Below are 15,878 nucleotides of genomic sequence, written 5' to 3'. Positions count from 1 at the left end.
AAAAGAAAAAAGCTCCAAATGTTTCTCCCCAGTGTGGCTTTGCTTGAATGAAATCACCAACACAGGACTTTCACTGAATGTTCCTGTAAGAAAAATGCATGCAGCCTGCATATTCCATATCCAACTGCATACCTTTACCCTCCTCAGGGCAGGTACACATGATCACACACACTGCCTCAGTACACACACATTCATGTATAATTCAGTTTGCATAGATTACGAACATGCCAAGCATTATTTTCTAGTCCCTTCCTAAGGTCCCAACAACACATTAAAGATGGTAATCTTCTTTCAGCATAAAATTCCACAGAATTACAAGAAACCCCTTGGCTGATCCATGTTTAGCTTGTCCATCGGGACCTAGACCCCCAGGTATTTTCTACAGGGCTGCTGTCTAGCCCAGCCCATCCTGTTGCACAGCATTATTGTGTCCAAGGCACACTTGCCTTTGCTGAAGCAGGCAAGATTGGTCAGCCTATGCTCAGGGTTGTTGGTCAGCCCTGCCCTTCAGCACATCAACCTCCTCTTCCTTCCCCCGTCTGGCGTCAAGAACAAACTTGCTGACATGTTCTGCCCACTCACAAAGGTTGTTAATGAATGGCTGACACAGTTCTACACCATTACCAACACCTAAGCAATGCCACTAGCGGTCATCCACCCAGCAGCCCTCAAGCCATTAACCACCACCCCATGCCCCTGATGGTCGAGCCAGGTGTCCAGCCTCCACCCCTACCTTCTCAGCTTGGCCAGGACACTGTGGTAGGCTATGTCAGCAGCCTTGTAGAAACACACTAAGCCCCAAACAACACTACGCCTTTGTCACTGAAGTTATCTGATCTTAGGAGATGAGATTCAGGTGTGATTTGCTCTTGTTCACTCTTGACCTTCATGTGCTGAGAAAGGCCTTCAGAGGGCTGGAAGCTATCTGTCCAGTGATGACAGCTAAGTGCAGTAATCCTTAGCAAAATGTGAGCTAGTTAAAACTGTCATAGAATCATAGAACAGTTAGGGTTGGAAAGGACCTTAAGATAATCTAGTTCCAACCCCCTGCCATGGGCAGGGACACCTCATGCTAAGCCATGCCAACCAAGGCTTCATCCAACCTGGCCTTGAACACCGTCAGGGATGGAGCATTCACAACCTCCCTGGGCAACCCATTCCAGTGCCTCACCACCCTTACAGTAAAGAATTTCTTCCTTATATCCAATCTAAACTTCTCCTGTTTAAGTTTTAACCCGTTACCCCTCGTCCTATCCCTACAGTCCCTAATGAAGAGTCCCTCCCCAGCACCCCTATAGGCCCCCTTCAGTTACTGGAAGGCTGCTATGAGGTCATCACTGGGATTAAGCTTTAGAAAGACTCTAAGGTGTGCTGAGAGACAGCACCACCTCATTTCTACAGGTCTTAAACTTCACCTCCAAGGTAGCTCTCTCAAGACTTTTCCTCCAGGTGTCACCTCCTGTGTGTCCCTATGCAGGACTCTTGCCTCCATACCTCTCCTGCTCTCTCCAGCCTGCTCTGCCTTCACTGTTTGCATCTCACTTCAGCACAAGCATCTTGAACACATCCTCAGTAAGAGCACATTGCCCATACAAAGCCTAGGCATACACACACATGTATATAGACACACAGACAAAGCACGTAACTGCTACAGGTGCCAGTGAGGATTAAGTTCAAGCCCCTACCAAGAGGGATGGCCTAAGATCACATCTCCATCCTGACACCTCCTCCCTTGAGTTGATGCTGGCACTCGTGCAGCAAACCAGGCTCGCGTGGTTGCACAGAGAACCAGAGCAAGCAATCAATTGACTGGAAGCTAATCCAATAAAAACAAATAAATATAAAGATTTAAGAGGATCAGTTTCCCCTCAACTGGCTCACTGCACTGACAGGCAAACACCCAGTGCCAGGACAAGAGATGAGAAAGAAGGAAGCAGCAAGTACTCCTGCCTCTTCTGGCTGTAGCATGGGCTGACGCCAGACACAGTAACTGCAGAATGACGTACCAGGGATGATGCTGCCCCACTGGGCACATCACTGGTCCCAAACAGTGATGGCTAGAGACTACACCTGAAATAAGGAGTTCTGCAAAACCTAGTTCACACTGTGGGGTTTCTGTCATTCTTTTGTTTGGCTGGCTTGTTTTAACTATTACACATGCAGACTTCTGCAGTGATCCACATTTCTAGCTGATCTCCTAAAAAGATTGAAAGTTAAATGAAATTGAAAACAACCTAACATCTTCAAAAGCAAGCTTTTTTTCTTTTACTCTTAGAAGATGCTCAAATATTATTTAATTTAGCTACCATTTAAGCAATCCATCTTCTGTATTAAATATGAATGCACACTCTGTATTACTACCATCCTACCTGCTGCAGGAGCCAGGCAGTACTGGGTGGAGTATCTTTTGGCACCAGGGGGGAAAGGAAACAGTGTAAGATTAGGGGGCAAGCAAGCCACCTTCCTGCTTCTGTTCACTACTGCCCATTTCAGCCACGCTGATACTTCCTAGCGCTTTTCAATACACAGTTCAGCACAGTTCATACATTCAGCAGACCAGAGAGCACAGTTTCGTCTGCTCTTCTGGGGGATCTTGCCTTCACTGCAAAAGCTTTAACCAAAAAAAGCCACTGCAGTGCACAATGGTGTAGCACAGGCTGCAAATCCTCCCAAAGCAAAGCTCAAAGGCTCTTTTCCAAAGGCAAAAGAACAAGCTACTGAAAAAAAGCAACCCCAAGGCAAACTAGAAAGAGCTGCACGTATTCAGGGCTTGTACTTCTTGCTCAGGGAGTCTCAATCAGAAAGCATAAGGTGTGGCCCATCTTAATGAGTAACTGGCAAAGAATGTTTAGTTAACAGAGAGAAAGGGGATTTAAGAACAGAAAAACATAAACCAGCTTTGCCAGAGAGCAGTGTTTATGAGACTATACTGTAACAGGTTTTCTGTAGTGAGATGAAGCAGCCAAGACAAGATGCCATAGGTGGAGCAGTGTCCATTCAAGCTCACTTCGCTCCCTGACCAGCAGCACAGCCTGAAACCTCACCAGCTTTGTGCTCATACATCCTTTGATCCCTGCCAGCCTCCAGCTGCCCATGGGACCATCCCAGGATAGTCTGTGGCTGGTCCCAGGGCAAGGCTAGGTGGACTGACACCTCCTACTCTCTGTCAGTGGAACTGTGGCATCAGCTGGATGACTCCAATTTAGGGTACGTGCAGAAGTATGAAGAAAAAGTTAATATCCAGCTACAACCTAAATAACTACAGGGTTTCTATAAGCACTATGATATCATAGAAATCAACTAGCTTTGAAAAGACCTTTAACATCACCAAGTCCAACCTTTACCCCAGGACTACCAAGACCACCACTAAACCATGTCACTGAAGGCTTCACTACATGGTTTGTGAACACTTCCAGGGACAGTGATTCCACCACTTCCCCAAGTGCCCAATCATCCTCCCTTTTGGTGAAGAAATTGTTCCTAATATCCAGTTTAAACCTCCCCTGGTGCCGCTTGTGGCCATTACCTCTTGTTCTATTGCTTGTGCTTGAAAAAAAAAATCATGTCACAGAAGGTGGAAGGGGAAGACTCAAAGGCATACATGCTGGCATGCTATAAGAACTGTCAAGTTAATGTGGGGAAAAAGTCACACGACAGCTGATAGTTTGTTTCAAAATAATGCACCCATTCTTTCTTCCGGTGGTTAGAGAGAAAAAAAAAAAGTGTATTTCATGAACTCGTTTATTATTTCAGGCCAAATTAAAAATAAAAAGCATAGAAATTTTACTGTTTCCACAATACCATGTGGTATTTCCTGAATGGCGTTTCCAGAATCAAGCTCTCCTGGGAGCCTGCAGCTGCACAGCAGAATTTATGCTCTAGTCAGCAGTAGGGATCCACTGCTGACGCTGCCAGGATCTGTGGCTCCAGGCAGGTGGGACACAGAAGCTTCTTGAGAGCTGCTGGTTCTGGGAGCCTTCCCAAGCAGCTCCCTCCCTCACAGCCATAATCCCAGGGCATCAAACCCCAGCACAGACAGTGCCCAGAGCCAAGGGGCTTGGTGGCTCTCTACCTCCTGGACCCTCATTGGGACCACCAAGTATTGCCTACCTTGAGCGTGCTTGCCAGCAAGGATTTTCCAAACTCCTTAACCTTCCGCTCACATCACCACGTTTGCATTCCTCTGCGTTTGTTAGATTCTGCTGTTACTTCTGCAGAAGCTAACACCCAAAATTACTTTTCTAGATATGCCCAAGCATTCAAGTCGGGGTTTTGTTGGGGTTTTCTTTAATAAAAAAACACCCAAACCCCTCTTCTGCTTGACTTTGTGAGGCTGAGAGGAGGACTCCCCATAACCTCCTTGTGCCAGAAAGGCATTTAGATCAATTAAAAGAATTCACCAAAATGACCACAGATGACGGTAAAAGTTTTATTGTAATAAACTACCACTGAGGTTTAGTCCAGGAACTAAACACAGAAAGAATAAGCTTAAAGTTGCCAGAACTCCCTAATCCTCTTTAGCTGGTGTTTCTTCCTAGAAAAGCACATTTTATTCAAATCTATTTCAATCCTAAGCATATTTCTTGGATGCATGAGCAGAACTGAAACAGCGCCATCACAAAAACACCGTTGTGTTATGCTAGAGTCAGTCTACACAGGTTTTCAGGGGAAATCTTCCTTACATTTCAAAGAAAGTTCTGCCCCTTGAGAGAGTAAGAAAGAAACTTGGCCTGTTTTGTTATATTACACATTCAGTTATGAACAAGTCAGTACTGAAAGCCTTTTCATAAGGTTAAAAAAATAAACATTTATTTTAATTTCAGTGGGAAATTAGCAAGATGATATAGGAAGCTAGTTTTCTCCTCCAGCCTTCATACAAGTATGACAAGTCCATGCATAGGGGCTGTTTGGTTGGGGGGTGTGGCATAGAGGAGCCCACTTGATGAAATAATTAGCAGAAGCAGTAAAGACATTCAGGACATTCAAATAAAACCTCATTCCACCCTGAAAAACAGGGTCTACTTTCTAAACTGTTTAAGAGGGACAATGCACATTACGGCATACTTGCCATCAGCAAGACCACATTTCCTCACTTTTCAGTCCGCCTTAATTGGATTTCTGGCTGCCCCAATCCCCAGAACTCAAAAAAATCTGGAGAGGGATTTTTCACAAGGACATGTAGTGACAGGACAAGGGGGAATGGCTTTAAACTGACAGAGGGAAGATTCAGGTTAAACACAAGGAAAAAACTCTTTACTGTGAGGGTGGTGAGGCACTGGAACAGGTTGGATGCCTCATCCCTCGAAGTGCTCAATGCCAGGTTAGACAGGGTTTTGAGCAACCCGGTCTAGTGCAAGGTGTCCAGTGAAGGTGGAACTAGAGATCTTTGAGGTCCCTTCCAACCAAAACCATTCTGTGATTCTATGGTTAATAACTACTTTTCTAAAAGAGTAGCCTTTTCTGAATAACATGGCTTTTCACTCCCTGTGCATACATCACTGGCAGCCTTCAGGTAGTTAAGTACCCAAAGACCCCAAAGGAAGCGTGCAAAAGGTTTTAGTGCACAGGGGATGCAAGGAAAGATGCCTCAGCCCCTCTTGCAGTCAAACACCCTTCCACTGTTATTATGAAACAGACACTTGCAAGCAGTACTGTGCAGGCACATATAACACCTGTTTTCACCATGTGACCAGAGCTGGCAGATACAGCAGAGTACAAGTTTAGGAGCTCTTGATAAAGGCTGAAGTGATGAGGACCAGCAGTGCAGGGTACCACCATCCTCTGCTTGGAGCCTGCACCACCAGACAGCAGCCGGCTTGCAAGTGCAAAGACCTTCCTCATGCTGCCCACAGCCAGTGTAATGAAACATGTCACCTCCTCTTTGGCGGCGATATACAGGACATGCTTTGCCCTGCAACATGCTTACCTAGGTGCTCTCTGGTCTAGAGAACACAGGGAGACATGAAGAAACTCCCTTTTATTATTACTTCAACTGAAAAAAAAACCAAACACAACACACTGGTGACAGATTAGCTGGATTATTCTTAAGAACATACTATTTTAAGACTGAACTAACTTCTCTCCAGGCCTCTATATTTTGCTGTTCAAAATCCCAGACTTAAGAACACTTTTTTTCCTGTGTGCTGGACAAAATGCTTTAGATTCCAAGCGTTTTTATTTCAGGCTCAGGAAGTCCTCAGCTGTGAAGTTTCATACATTATTCAAAGCTGGACTGTCATCACCACTAAGCACAATTAATCACTACTCAGAAGCGGCACTCTAAGGGAAGTTATACTGATACCTGGAAGAAGAGCTGTTACAAAGAAAGTGCAGCTAACTTTGCACCCTCATTTTCGTGTTGTACATACAGCCTCAAAAGGAAGAAGCATGCCAGACTGATTACATTAACCTACGGTTTAGTTTGCATTTCCGCAACCACAAAACCAACGATAATCTTCTTTACAAACCCATTAAGTAATGAATGGCATGGTACAGCCAAAATCCTCAATGCAAGAATGTCTCAGTTTAGAGCTAACTGTAACGTATTAGATCATTGCTCCCTCCCATCCAAATCCTATCTTGCAGTGCTTTGCTAGATGCATTCTACTTTCTCTCAGATCAACACCCCCTCCCTATATTTTAAGTTCCCACCCTATCTTTTAGACATTTGTGTACTGCTTCAGGTGACATATCCCAAGTCCATCTGTGGATGCTCAGCACTAGTATAATAAAATCATTAAGTACACAAGTGTGACTCTTTTTCAGTGCTTACTAGTTGTCCCACCGTTTAGTCTGGGGCTCAGTTAAGGCTTCACTCCAAAGCTTCAGTCAGAACCGAAGCATCCCCTCAAACAGCAGGTACAGAGACTGTCCCAAAGCACAGTGCCTACAGAGTGAAGTACAAAGCCATAACCACCAAGACAAATTACCTCAAGAGGTCAAACCCCTGCCTGATCGCCAAAGCACCCAATGAAAGGCCCTGAGCCTCCCTAGAAACAGGGAGCTGTGCTAGGTGCACATGAACCCGTGATTCTGTAAGACCCCAAAGACATGCTGCTGTGCTTCTCAGCCAGGTGGGACCAGCTAAGTAGATCTGCCATGATCATAGCTAACAAGATCAACCTGCAGCCAGATACTGTACCATAATGACTTTACCAGTGATAACCTAGTTGCCCTTTTTTCTACTAGTTACTCTTCAGGTCTCTATAACCTTCCCTTTCTCCAGGTAAAGCCTATTTCAGCCCAGAATTTCTGACTCTGCAAGTCACAAAAAGGACCTTCTTGTTTCTCAGTTATTACCTCACTGCTTCTGTCCCAAAATAGAGCTGAACACTTCATGTATTTGTAAAAGAGAAAAGGAGTGGTGCAGTATCCTACTAAGATTAGGAAGCACAAGTCGGTTCTATAAATGTCTTCTTCCAAAGGCAAAAGACATCCTGTTATACTTTCTCACAGCAAAGGAAAAAGAACATGCTGTTTGAAGAGACTTCAGAAATTCTTCAGACTTTCTGCTACGCAGGTATAGTTCTTTTTCTAGGATTGCTGAAGTAGTTCAACTATTTATAGGAAACTACATCCATGTTACATACAGTGGGGGGTAAATGCTTAAATACTCACCCCATCTTAAGTGGTACATAACTAAGTTACATAAGCAATGCTAGCTACTTTAAAAAAAACCACCCCACACTCAAAGACTGTCTACCAGACAAAATGATGCCTCTTCCCCTGTATGCCTGTGATGGGTAAGCTTCCTGCCCCCATGGCTCTAGTCCTGCAGCCCTGCAAAGCCTCTGCTTTCAGCAGACCCTCTGCAGGCAGGCAAAACTTCCACAGACCCAACTACATGATGTGAGCTTTCAAACGCAAGCTCTTTGCTAATCAGTAGTATGAGCCCCTGCTCCTAAGTAACCAGAATCATAGAATAGTTAGGGTTGGAAAGGACCTTAAGATCATCTAGTTCCAACCCCCCTGCCATGGGCAGGGACACCTCACACTAAGCCATACCACCCAAGGCCTCGTCCAGCCTGGTCTTGAACACTGCCAGGGATGGAGCATTCACAACCTCCGTGGGCAACCCATTCCAGTGCCTCACCACCCTTACAGGAAAGAATTTCCTCCTTATATCCAACCTAAACTTCCTCTGTTTAAGTTTTAACCCATTACCCCTTGTCCTATCACTACAGTCCCTAATGAAGGGTCCCTCCCCGCATCCCTATAGCCCCTCTTCAGATACTTGACATGTTTCCAGTGGTATTGTATATGAAGTATTTACTACTGTTTTTCAAGCACTACCTCAGTTAAAAAAAAAAAAAAAAAAGACTAAAAAAACACAAAAAAAACAAAGAGGGGTGGATGGACACAAGTCTGCAAAATACTTTTAACTTAAAAATAACCCTCGGAATACTGCAACAGTCTCCAAGTAACACCGACTTCTACTTTTACACATTTTTCTGCTCATGTAAAACAGAACAAAGAGGTTTTGGAGACAGCCTTTAAGCAGATTACAAGAGGCAATTTTTACAGAGGGATGGGAAAGTTCCTTTTTTTAGCACAAATCCTCTAAGCAGCAAGCATCTATTTTTTTCATAGCATGTAATTTCAGAAAGACCACATCTCATTCTTCACTTGGAAGTCAGACTTTCCTTCAGGAGCTACAAAATTAAATATTCTTCAGATAAATTATTAAAATGACAGAACCATTCACTGTCCTAGGAGTTACGACATCTGTCTACCATGGCTTTATTTTTCTCTTATGGCTCGTACAACATCAAAGACTTACTTCTTTACTACCGAAAACTGGAAAGCGTTCCCAAGATCCTGTGAGGAAGGAAGGTTCTATCAACCTCTTTTTTACCGCATCAGAAAAATACAACTGACCTCACCTTCTAACAGCAATCTATCTTCTTGAAATACTGTACAAAAGAAGACACAAAGTGTTGCCCAGAGAAGCTGTGGCTGCCCCATCCCTGTCAGCACTCAAGGCCAGGTTGGATGGGGCCTTGAGCAACCTGGACTAGTGAAAGGTGTCCCAAGCCATGGCCGGGGTATTAGAACTGGATGAGCTTTAGGGCCCTTTCCAACCCAAACTGTTCTGTGGTTCTATGATAATTCATATATAGAGGTGCATGTGGATGCTCTCAAGTGGTTTTCTTTGAAAAACCACAACTTCAGTCCAAGCACACTGTTAAGGAGTCCAAGTTCTCAAAAAACAGCAGCATAATTAATAAAATGGAAGGCCAAGGAATGCAGCAAGACGCACTTGTTTTCTCTGTGCAGCACTGCTAGTTGGTTGGGTTTTCTTTGGTTTGGGTTGTTGGCTTTTTTTTTTTAACCTGTTAAGAGTTACCAATATAGAGGGGAGGTAGAAGGGAAGGAAAAGCCAAAGATACTCATCAACTACTCACCCACCTAGCCAGTACACCAGAGTTGTATAATTGAATTTGTTTCCAAGAACACCAACATGAATAACTGTCTATATAAACCAGAGGAGATAGGACAGGACAAGAAGGCCACAATGGTTTGCAGACACTCTACACTGAGGTCAACATCCCATCTGCTACCTGAGTGAAGCAGGGTCCACATGCTCAGGAGCACAGAGGCAGGACCAAGCTTCCCACCATGCAAACTCAATGCTTGGCATGGGAAAGCAATGGGGGTATGGTGACCCTGAGCAGGCAAATTCCTAGCACGCTACTCAAAACAGCCCAGTGAGCAAGCTGGGGAGCAGGAACCAGCATGACACTGTCCAAAGAGGCTCAGTCTGCTTGAGAACAGGTTTATTTTGGCCTGAGACCTCATGCGCACATGCCTGATGCTCTCTTTATGGCCCTATTCTACCACCTTCTGGCCTACCTCCTTAAATTGTTTCGAAGGGAGAATTTGGAAGGCACCAGGTAAGTTTCTGTTAATCACTTGACCACTACACTAATGCTGAGTGGCCACACTAAGCTTTCTTTTGGATCAGGCCAATTTATGGTGAACACTCACTGGGATGAGAGGGAAGAAACCCTTCTTCAAGGTCTGGCCGAAAGACACATCCCCCTCTTTCCACCAAATCTCAGGAAAGCACCTACATTTTGTTTCTAGCAATACCACAAACACTACCTCGTGGGCTGGGGGTCAGCATGCAGCTCTCAATCGAAGGAGATGAGATGGAGCACCTCACTTGCTTGTCCTGCAGCATGCTACCTCTGACACTACATCAGGCTTCATATAAACCTGTCTCCTCTCCCTGGCCTTTCCTGCACCATCCTTTATCCACTGGAAACAGAGACACGGGTTGATGACTTTGCAATAAGCCCCCCCCTTTGCACATGTATCTATCCTTAACTCCACTATGGTTTTAAAACTCTGATATAACTGAGCTTTACCTCCTACATACTTACTCTGAATCCCTTGAGGAGGGAAATTAAAATGCTGGGCAATTTCAGCAGCTATACACATCGGCTATCCCTCATCCTAAGAAAACTTATTTCTGCTCACAAAGAGCCCATCACACCAGAAGTAAACACAACCACTCCAAGGATTGCTGTGTCTTTCAATGCTCTCCAGAGAGCAATTTGGCAGACTTTGCAGCGGTGGGTAATTACACACCAGAGCTAACATGCCTCATGCAGAAGTGGGGCATCCTGGCACGCTGGTGTCCAGATACGATGTGCGCCACTTTGTTGGGAGCCAGACATGATTGCACAGCAGGCAACTGAACACCTGCTTCACGGTGCTGCAGAAACCAGGGCATGGCTATCACTCCCCATCCAAAGCAGCTCTTTAGGGATTAGGGCCTGGCAGGCACATGGCCCTTCCTAGCAGGGCTGCAGGCCCACATGCAGGCTTGAGAGACCACCCAAGACCTACACCTGCCAACACAGGTTAGGAACCAGCGCCATTACAAAACACCAGCAGCAAGACGACTGCGTGGCTGGGCTTTTTACCTATGGGCAGGCATCTTCAGCCTTATTTACAGGAAAGGCACAGGATGCTAATAGGCTTGGTACAAAGGGCAGAAAGAAATGCTGGCTGAAGGCATGAGCTGCTGCCAGCCAAACCTTCCTACACTCTTGCGTGTTTGCCCACAAGCACACCCTCACCCCCAAGAGAGCTGGGTCTCCTTCAGAGCTGTATAGCATTAACTTTAAAACCAGCAGACTAGCACAAAGTGTACAATGTGCTCCTGTTTGGACAGCATAAGACAATATTTTCTGATAAATAATATTCCCCAAGACTGAACATTGTTGTTGTGCTCCCACCCCTGTCACAATACACTCTTCGGCTGTACAAAGTTATGCATGGTACTTGGAAAAAGCCCTATTCATCATCTTCCCAATGAAGGAACAGCCATATACTCCCAAAAGCACACCCACGTTAATTTGTCACTGAAATCTAGCTTCCTTCAGTTTCAGGCACACAGCCTTCAGGTGTGTCTGTAAGCCTAGAGACACAAAAGCAACTGTACTCCTCCCTGGCACAGTCCCTCCAAAAAACATCTCCATCAGAGAATAGGTGAGAGGAAAAGGGGTGCAGAAAGCTGCAGAACCTAAAAAAAAGCCCCAAACCCAAACAAAAAACAACCCTGCATGCATATATAATAACATAATTCAGTTTAATTGACCTAAGAGTTCATATATTCAGAAGACCAGTTAGGAGATAAGGGATGGCAGAGAGGAAGCCCACCTCTCACACTCCATCTCTCTAAATTTCAGGGAAACAGCCCTGATAGCAAGATTTGGACAATCCTTGATATTATGATGGCTGAGCAGCATAAAGCTTGGCACGAAGAGCGATCCAGCTGGAAATGAGCACTTCCTTTCAAGCTGCCTGACATGCGTTTGCTTTGAAGCTGTGGTAATTAGATACCTTGCAATAACGAGGGATCTACTCCGATGTCTACGGCAGCGAAAGAGCCAGTGACTTTGTTCAAAACAGCAGAGACCACCAAGCTGTGGACATCTCAAAGGGACTAGAAGGACCACATAGTAAAACTGATTTTGTTAAAAAGAACAGAAAAAACCTACACAACCACACTTGAATCCATAGCAGACTATGAGAGCTAACACAGGAGCAGCAGTGGTATTGCAGATCTGATAAAAGACAAAAGATGAACATACATGCTAAGAGTAAGCTTTTGCAGGACTAACTAGTTGAACTGGAAAAAGTTGACAACCTGAAGGCATGCAGACCTCCTCTAAAACCCGAGATTAGGAGCAGATACTCCAGACTGTGCTGGAAGTGTACTGGCTACATGACAGGCAACTTTTACAGTTTGTACTTGAAGCACCTCAAGAAGTAAAACGCAAATCAGAAGACACAGTTTCAAGTCAGAATGAGGAAGTAATCAGGAACTGGAAAACCTGCACTCACATCACACAAAGCCAGTTGTTGCAACTGGAGCAGCAAAGTACTGCACAAGAAATACCAGTAAAAAAACCCCACTGAACCTTGTGTCCTGCCAAGAAGCCTGGAATTTTTTTACCCAACTTTATACAGCAATTGTATAATCAATGTACTCATGTGTCTTCAGTCTCTAAGAAGAAATTCAAAAGATACCCATGCCCTTGACTCTCAGCAGTAATACATAAGCATGCGGAGGTTAAAAAAAAACACTTATTTTCTAACACACTGAAGTCCTAAATACCTTACAGTGGCTCACAAGCATTTCAAGTTGCCCATATGCTAACACTTAAGCAGTACTGAATGGTTAGAAAACATGTTTTTCTTCCTTACACCCCCCACCCCCCCCCCCCGCTCCTTATTTACTGCAGTACTTGGCTGGGAAGCAAGAAGGCAAGTCCAGCAAGCCAAAAGGCAGTACCTGATGAGCACGTGTTAAGAATTTCAGAACATGAAGTTCAGACAGCAGGTTGAGCTGTGAGAAATGGCATCAGCACACACAAAACAGGAAAACAAGTCTATGGTTTTAGGATTTAAAGAGCCAGTGAGATACCTACCTTTTTTTTTTTTTTAATTCTAATTGAAAATAGAAGTCTTAGTAAGCAACTTTAGAGTCACTGACAGTTTATGAAGAGATTCCCAGTGTACTTGGGAAATCACAGGAAGTACTTGGGAAAGACAGAAACTAGTACACTGTGAGGGAGTTATCTCAAGACCCTGATGCACAGCAGCCAGGGCTGGAGGTACGTGCTCCAAGGACAGGAAGGGGAAGGACAGACTGTGCGAGAACACTAAGCACCACACTACATACACTCTTCCCTCCCAGTGCAGGCACAGCAAGAAGCACACAGAGTTCTCTAAAAATCATGTCAAGCACTTATTTAATTGACAAGAGGCTACTCTCCCCAGGAGACCCTGAACCTAAAACATTATGGGACACCACAACTGAAAACCCACTGTATCCACCACTGACCTACATCAAGCCTCCCCCCGCCCTCTGCTTCACCTTCCTTCTTGGGCTCTCCATCCTGCCCTACTTTAATAGAGATTACTTCAGCTAAACCACATAATAGTTTTACAGGGACACTCAGCTAACTGAAAACTTGTCACATCTAGCTGGAAAAGTGGAATAAATAGCAGAAGTAATGGTTTCTGCAGCCAGCATTAGTTACACTATCCCAAATTCTTCCCTGATGCCTATCACGCAACCACAGCAAAAAATGGAAGCGAATCAGGGACTGGGGTAACTGTGTGGTTTTTTTCCACAGCAGCCAGCAAAATAATAATAAAAATCAGAGCCATTTATCCCTAGCTGTAAAAACTAGGAACAAGGATAGTAATTTTACTCCAAGTAGGGAAGGAGCCCTTCCACAGAGAAGGAGCAGTTTTCTCCACATTTGTCCTCTGAAGAGATTTACCCACAGGATTTCACCTCTGCTAAAGCAACCAAGGCTTTCTGCCCCCTTCTCCTCAATTAAACCAGACATCTATCATGCTCAAGGCTGGAGGAGTGGCAGATCGTGGGGGATTTGCTGAGATCCTGGCTCTTCCCAGCTCTAGGCGTTTCAGATACTCATGGTGTGGTACCACCCCCACCGCTTGCAGAGCAAACAAGCCAGAAGCACGCACATACACACACAACCATTACTATAAGGCTACAACCGCGCGAGCAGGATCCACCTACTACTCGGCGCAGAGGCTGAAAACAACCCAGTTTTGATAAACTATGCCCGCCATCGGTTTGGCAGAGGAGGACGGCGGGCAATGCCATTTTTATTCAAACCCAGGCTCTTCAGAGAATACGTTGCACACAGAAACACTACATGCCTATGAAGAGATTACCCTCAAAAGGCAGGCGAACGATCTCTACAAGTCAAAATGCAGGTTTACCTCTCGAGTATTTCTGCACAGCGTAAGACAAAGGAAATTCTTTCAGCCTTTGTACTCATTAATATTTCCTTAAACGTTTTCAAAGGCAACGTTGTGCCGAAGATGCAACCGCACGTAAGTGAACGATCGCGATCCACACACTAATTTCTTCCACGAACCCACAATGGTGGTTAACACAACCGTTCCTGCGTATCCTTTACTAAAGGATGTGTTTTCCCGCAAATAGGAAAGTGGGTTTTCTAGAAATACTGCATAATGAGTCATCGACTGCAAGCAGCTCAACGCCAGGCACCTTCTGAGCAAGGGCAGAAATAACAGTGGAACAAAAATAGCCATTCACTGGGGGGAGGACAGGGGGAAGACCCACTGGGAGGGTTCATTCTCTAAACTTCCCCTCGGCGCCCTCTCCCACCATTCACTACAGATCACACACATGCACACACCCCGCCCGGCTGCTGCGGGTGAAGGGGGACCTCACCCCCTTCCTCTCCTTCTCTTCCCCCCCGGCGGGCGCTCACCCATCTCCAGAGCCTGGTTGTACTTCTCCAGGGCGGCCGGCAGCTCCTGGCGCTCCCGCAGCGCGTCGCCCTCGGCGCGGAGCCGCCGCGCCCGGCTCTCGGCTCCGAACCACTTGTGCAGCAGGTTGCCCAGCACCACGTTGACCCGCGGGCAGGCAGTCCCGGCGGAGGACGGCTGCGAGGCGCCGGAGGTCGTCTCGCCGGGGCGGCGCGGGCGGTGGCAGCGGCCGCAGTCGCCGGTCTCGGCGCAGCGGCGGCAGTGGGTGTGCCCGCAGTGCAGGGTCACCGGCTCGCACAGCAGCCGCCGACACAGCGGGCAAGCGAACAGCTCCGGGGGTCGGCAGCACGCCGGGTCTCCCAGCCCTTCGCTCTCCGCCCCGCCACCGCCGGTGCCGCCGCCGCTCCCCCACGGCGGGAGGCGCAGCTCCTTGTCGCGGATGCTGAGGGCGAAGCTCTCGGTCAGCTCCCGCAGCTCCTCGGGCCGCAGCCGCGCTAGCCTGGCCGCCGCGCCGTAGGCGTCCAGCGCCTCGGCCATGCGGCCGGCCCTCGCCAGCGCATCGGCGCGGCGGAGGCACAGGCCCCGCTCGGGCTGCGGCAGCCCCGCCAGCTCCGAACCGTAGATCTCGGCCGCCAGCTCGAAGTTGCCGCCGCGGAAGGCCTCCTCCGCCACCTGCAGCATCTCGGCGCACGGTCCCCCCGCCGCCGCCGCGGACCTGGCTCCGTTCGCGGACCCGGTCCCGGCGGCGGGGGGCAGCGCGCAGGGCCCCGGGCCCAGCTCCATGCCCGCGCGGCGCCGCCGGCCCCGGGCCGCCCTACTCCATGCTGGACCCGCGGCGCTGCCGACTCCGGCTCCTTCCTGGGAGGGGACGGCGACGGAAGGGAGGGAGGAGGGGGCGGTTCACACCGCTGCAGCAGGGGGGGCGGCTCCCGGGAGTGGGGGACGGGGGTAGCGGTGGGAGGGGGAAGGGGAAAGACCGAAGGGGCGGGGGTCGACCCGCAACCGTCCCCTCGCGCCCGGCTCCCGGCTTATGTAAGGGGCGGTCGGTTGTGTAAGTCGCTTCTGATCGCCCTTCACCGGGGCGG

At 47.2% G+C, this 15,878-nt stretch overlaps 1 protein-coding gene across 2 annotated transcripts in view; it reads right to left on the bottom strand.

Moving 5' to 3' along the window:
• LONRF2 (LON peptidase N-terminal domain and ring finger 2) overlaps window positions 1-15,668 on the bottom strand; it is a 37,473-nt gene extending 21,805 nt beyond the window's left edge. Inside the window, exon 1 of one of the 2 annotated variants that reach the window (XR_009966617.1) lies at window positions 14,796-15,668. Coding sequence is in view for 1 of the 2 variants with exons in the window: in XM_062628520.1 (XP_062484504.1) it covers window positions 14,796-15,576 (781 nt within the window). In the remaining variant the exon portion in view is untranslated. The remainder of the gene's footprint in view (window positions 1-14,795) is intronic. The other variant, XM_062628520.1, reaches the window with a different exon arrangement.
• Window positions 15,669-15,878: the final 210 nt, after the last annotated feature.

The sequence above is a fragment of the Pezoporus occidentalis genome, unplaced genomic scaffold (assembly GCF_034315485.1).
Source record: "Pezoporus occidentalis ecotype Australia unplaced genomic scaffold, CSIRO_AGI_Poc_V1 ctg32, whole genome shotgun sequence".
Classification (NCBI taxonomy): domain Eukaryota; kingdom Metazoa; phylum Chordata; class Aves; order Psittaciformes; family Psittacidae; genus Pezoporus; species Pezoporus occidentalis.
This window is presented reverse-complemented; position numbering and strand designations above follow the sequence as displayed.